Source organism: Coffea eugenioides, chromosome 3 (assembly GCF_003713205.1).
Source record: "Coffea eugenioides isolate CCC68of chromosome 3, Ceug_1.0, whole genome shotgun sequence".
NCBI classification, from domain to species: domain Eukaryota; kingdom Viridiplantae; phylum Streptophyta; class Magnoliopsida; order Gentianales; family Rubiaceae; genus Coffea; species Coffea eugenioides.
Window position 1 is genome coordinate 47028115 of NC_040037.1, and position 6026 is coordinate 47034140.

Below are 6026 nucleotides of genomic sequence, written 5' to 3' on the forward strand. Positions count from 1 at the left end.
TGAGAATTCACTTTGGCATTCATAGTACCTCAGCCATGGCTGCTGATGAGAATTCACAAGTAGTCAAGTACTCATATTTTGTTCACTTACAACAAACATCAAAGCAATAATCAAGTCTAAAAGACAGCAAACAATAAGAGCTACAGAGCAACAGCAGTAGCAATTTCTAAAATTTAGCCTTCATTTTGAGGAAGCTCAACTTCATGACACGTAAAATGTCTCGACAACATCCGATTGATCCTACAGAATAAAAATGTAAAAGTCATGATATTTTCTAAAAATAAGAGCTACTGAGCTAAAAAAAATGAAGTAGAATACCAAAGGACAGCAACAGCAATTTCTAAAATTTAGCATTCTTTCAATTTTGAGGAAGCTCAACTTCATGATACGTAGATGACTCGGCAACATCAGATTGATCCTACAAAATAAAAATGTCAAAGACTCAAAGTCATGATATTCTCTAAAAATAAGAGTTATAGAGATAAAAGATGAAGTAAAATAATCAATTAACCACATATTACTACTAGAAAGTGTAATACACTTACACGAGACTTGGTTTTTATTCCATGAAGATTGCGAATCCAATTACTACCGCAAAGTAGCATTTGCACTGTCTCAACAGACATAGAAGCTCGCCGATCATCAATTACTCTTCCCCCAGTACTGAAGGTAGATTCAGAAGCCACAGTTGTAACTGGAATAGAAAGTAAGTCACTAGCCATCCTTGACAATATTGGAAACCTCCATCTTTCTCCTTTCCACCACCCCAAGACATCCAGATTAGCAGATGCGTCACAAGCATACCTACCTTCTTCTAAATAAATATCTAAATCTGATTTTTCAGGTGGCGCCTTGTCAATTTCACTAACATGCATTTGAAATTTTTCCTTGCCAGTAAGAATTGGAAGTCCAAGTTTCTTAACATTCCCCTGAGATTGAGCCGAAGAACTACTCACTTCCTTATGTTTACGCTTTACCGACTGCCTCGGTGGTTCCCCGGCATGGGAGGAGAAGTGAGTATCAACATATTCATTGTAAAGCTCATAAAGAAGCTGTTTAATTTCATCAATTTTCACAGCAGCTTCTTCCTCACCATAAATAATCGGAAAAGCATGATAAATGAGTACCATTTTGTACCTTGGATCAACAATAGCACCTAACGAAAGCACCACATTGGTTTCTCCCCAATATTTGTCAAATTTTGCTGACATGCTCAAAGCCATGGCCCTAATTTGATCAGAAATATCAAGAGCTTTTTCATTTAAAAGCTCTTTAATCCTATAAAGCTCCACAAGAAAGATGTTAGAAGTTGGATAGTCGGATCCAGAAATCATGTTAGTGATCTCATGAAAAATACCCAAAAATCGGCACACTTCTACTACTTGCAACCACTCGTAATCACTTGGAACATAGTGAAACCCAGGGTCAATGTCCTCATATCTCGGGAAAACGTCCTTGAACTCCAAAGCCGAAGCCAACATGAGATATGTGCTATTCCATCTAGTTGGACAATCTAGAATCAATTTCCTAGAGGGCAACTGTAGCTGTTTTGCAATTTTGGCAAATTGATTTAGGCGACCCTCAGAGTTGTTCAAGTACTTGATCCCCTCTCTAACAGTATCAATCACATCACCTAGTTGATTGAGGCCATCTTGCACTAAAAGATTAAGTATATGTGCACAACACCTCACATGAAAAATTTTTCCAGCAATACTTAACCTCTTTCTTAGAGAAAAATCCTCCCTAAGTCTCCTAACACAAGCATCATTATAAGAAGCATTGTCTACCGTGATGCTGGAAATTTTATTCTCGATCCCCCAATCAATAAAACATTTACTCAAAGCATCAGCAATAATTACTCCCGTATGAGGAGGTGGCACATTACAAAAATTCAACACACGTTTTTGTAACACCTAATCAGAATCAACAAAATGCCCTGTTACAACCATATATTGAATTTTTTGACCAGATTTTCATAAATCAGTAGTTATGCTAACTCGACTAGCACTCTTTAATACAGATTTCAGCTTTCTTTTTTCCAGTTGATAAGTGGAAATGCAATCCTCTTTGACAGTTTGCCGGGTAATCTTTTTATAAAATGGGGACACAGCTTTCATAAATTTATTGAATACAACATGATCCATCATAGAAAATGCGTATTCATGTGCAAGCACCATATGAGAAGCAAGCTCCCGTACCTTGGCATGGTCATATGAAAAATTTGTGATCGAAGTAATTCCATCGGATGGCCCTTCGGTGAAAGACAACACTTGCTGTTTCATCCTATTTTGCTCTCCCATTGCCATCTTCTTTTGTAAACATGCTTTTAGATGACGCTTGTGTTGAGATGTAGCTCCAGTTGTACTCTTGGCAAATAACTCCTTACAATGATTGCATTGCACCTTTTCTATTCCATTGTCTAACTTCACAATTTTCATATCGTCCCACACCGTTGATTTCTTTTTCCTTTGCTTTTTCTCAAAGGGCATTGCTGGTTCTTCATTTCCGCCATCACTTTTTTGCTCTCCTACTCCTCCTCCTTCATTGTCATGTTCTTCTATTATTTCTAACTCATCTTCAGTCATCTCATCCGGATTTTCTTCAATATCCAGTTCTTGATCTACTACTTCATTTAATTGCTCCATAGCAGGACTTGAAGATGAACCTTGGTGGGAATTAAGAGGGCTGTACATACCTATATATTAAGAAAAAAATTTAAGGCATAATTATAAATCAAAGGTTGCATGTCAAATTTCATTATAAATAAAAAAATTCCAATAATTTCAATTATCTATTACAATATGAAAAAATAATTACTGCTCATATTGAAGGCCAAATCCACTTGACACCAAGCAATCTACATAAATTGATTAAGCAATCAATTCATCTAGTTGGTCATGTGGTAGAAATAAGAGTTTATGAAAAATTGGATAAACTGATTAACAAAGAAACTAATGTACTGTAATGGACAAAATTTTTTAAAAGATTCAACCAGTCAAACATAAACTAGTCAACATCCACTATCTATAGGCTGCATATTTTTTTTCGTGTCATTTTCAAAGTTTTTATTTTGGTTTATTTAGCAGCCCTTCCATGGAAAGTTTTTGTCAAATCTTCAAAATACTACCTGTCTCCACAATCTAAAAAGTCCGCGCAGAAGCCCATTGCATCATTTGTCAGCTTCCACACGAATATAGAGAGTATCAGACAAAACCCACATCCCAATAACCCCTCAAAAGCACAATATTTTAGCAAAATACCAAAATCCCTAAATCCTAATTACCAAATGGAAGAAGATAATGCACCTTATTTTTTTTTTGGATCTCAGCTCTATATGTACGTAACTCCAAAATTAGAAATCAAGTACAGAGAAATACACGGGTTCACCAGGTGGCGGCTGGTGTTTGCGCAACTAAGGCGGTGGGCTGGTGCGACAAGTCAGCTCCTCTGAAGAGCGAATGCTGCTGCTCCCTGCTAGAGCTATTACCGAAGGGTGAATGGTGATTTAGGGTTGACGCCTGACGGGCCAAAGTCTGGACGGAAGAGATTAGAGCAGAGCCGAAGAGAAGGCAAAAGCCTAGAGGTGAAGGCGGAAGAAGAATGAGCGAATGAAAGATTAGGGATTCGGGAGTTTGACTCTGGAAAACTGGAAGTATTTTACTGAAATAGCCATAATTAATGAATTGGCATTTTTATCCCTCAAATTCGAGCCTTTCGGGTAGCCCGCGAGCCGAGCTCGGCTCGGCTCGTTTAATTAACGAGCAGTCTTTAGGCTCGAACTCGGCTCGTTTATTCTAATAAACGAGCCGAGTTCGAGCCTTAACGAGCCGGGTTGAGCCCGGCTCGCGAGCTGCCCGATTCGAATAACAGCATTACTCATGAGTACGAAAGTTTATGAAAGTATTGTCTTCATATTCATACTTTTGCCCCCAATAAAAATGGTAGGAAAAAGTTTAACTTATACGTGTTATTCACAAAAAAAAAAAAAAGATAAGAGATAAGAGAATAAATTTTCAATAATCAATAATAAAAAGCATTGCACTTTCAATTGAGCAAAGAGATGTTGTATCAACTTTGCCTTGATTTAATGGATTCTAAATTAGTACTTGGAAAAGTTTCTAATCATTTTTTTTTTCATCTTACATATATCACATTACACATAATTTCACTGAAAATCAATAAAACATCCTTGTAGTTTCATCGAAAATCAATAAAGCCATCTTGTGATTTTAAAATATCCACATAACTCTCTTGTACTTTAAATCAATGTGGAATTTTGCATGTGACCTGCAAGTGATATATTTTTATTATTACTTTAATATTTTTTCTTTTAATTTTGGTACTCAAATTCGTTTCACTTAACTATCATGGGTGATTTTACAAATTTTAAAACTTTTGAGATATTTTTAAAACTTTTTCATCATCCTCCTTCCTCTTTCCTCCCCTCCACTTCCTGCCATCCACCATCACCACCTGCCACCACCTTCTTCTCTTCTCTTCCCTTAATCACTTCCCCCTCCCCCTCTTCCCCACTTCCCCCCTTCCAACCCATCCCTCTCTATCCCCCTCCCCCTTGGTGACCAAATCTAGCCACAGCCATAGGGCAGCTTGTTCAAATCATAGGGTCATTCGTTGACTTTCGGTAAAATCACAAAGAGGTTTTCTATATTTTACCGAAGAAAAAAAACTCCTTCAAGTAATCTTCGATCTGAACATGCAAACATTTCTTGCCACTCTATTGCCATTTTGTTGATTGGATTAATGATTTTTTCAATCGGTTCATGTTTGATGTCTTTGTTGGAGTTCTATAGTACATGATTTGCTATTACATGCATTTGTCTTGTGAATTCCTTACTTCCCTCTTAAGTGCTCTTTTGTGTTTGTATTCTAGATTAGTAGTTTTAACTTGGGTTTTTCTTTTTTTTTTTTTAAGAGGGAGACAATAATCCTTACAAAAAAGAACAGAGGAAAAAGAGAATTTAAGAGTTGAACTAGGAACATCACGGTTTTTCACCTAATGTTTTTACCAATTAAACTGCACCGTGGGACAAGGGTTTCCATCCTTTGAGTGTGCCTTAGAAGTCCCATTTGGTTCGGGTCATTTAATTACTAAGCTGTGACATTGTTATACAACAATTGTATTGAGGTACTTTTTGTCTCAGGTGCTGGTACTATCTTCTGGTCAATTACACTTTAACCCTAATATTTGAGGATTGTAATACTTGCCCTTGAACATAAAACATATAACTTTAGACTTTTTTAAAAAGTAAAAATGAAAAAATTTTAGTCCTATACTCCTATGTCTAATATTTATTGTTTACAAGGTCAATAAAAGGTTGAGCACTTTAGTATCCAACTGCCAAGCTTCACTTGTGCTTTAGATGGCAAACCACATGTTACAATTCAGGAAGAATTAATTTTGCATAGTTTCATGCCTTACAAGCCGTTTATGAAGTTAATTGATGCCTCCATTTAACCCCACTTGTTTCATTTGGCTTAATTATAGGTGGCAAACCAACCCATTTAACTAAATTTACCCATACCCGCCCATGAATAGATGAATATGGGTATCTTAAGTTTTTACATATGGATATAAATGGGTTACCCAATAATACCCATTTATTAAGTGGGTATTATTGGGTAACCTATCAAATCCAATTAACCCATTTAGAATTGTTTTCCCCCAAATCTCCTCTCTTCCCCCACCCTTTTTTTTTTCAGAATTTTCATTTTGTTATGATGTTAACTACTTTTGTTTTATTATTATTATTATTATTATTATTATTATTTATTGGTTTTATCTTATCATTTTATTTTTTCTTAGTTTGTTAACTTGCTCATTTTTTAGCATTACCAATTTATGATAAGTTTTAGCCTCTTTTCCTACCTTTCCAAAATGAAATTTTAAATGTACACATGAAAAAAATGTTAAGGGTTCAAAATTTTTGGATTAAGTTTTTATATTAACTTTTATAGTACTTAGTTCAAATTTTTATATTCTTATTATTCAATTATTAAATAGTATA

The 6026-nt window shown here is 35.6% G+C and overlaps 1 protein-coding gene across 1 annotated transcript; it reads right to left on the bottom strand.

Moving 5' to 3' along the window:
• Positions 1-358: 358 nt before the first annotated feature.
• LOC113766780 (zinc finger BED domain-containing protein RICESLEEPER 2-like) lies at positions 359-2693 on the bottom strand. The gene is made up of 3 exons (XM_027310934.1): positions 1998-2693; positions 546-1913; positions 359-418 (listed from the first exon to the last, which is right to left on the bottom strand). Exons 1-3 carry the CDS (start codon positions 2691-2693, stop codon positions 359-361), a joined length of 2124 nt encoding a protein of 707 aa, XP_027166735.1.
• Positions 2694-6026: the final 3333 nt, after the last annotated feature.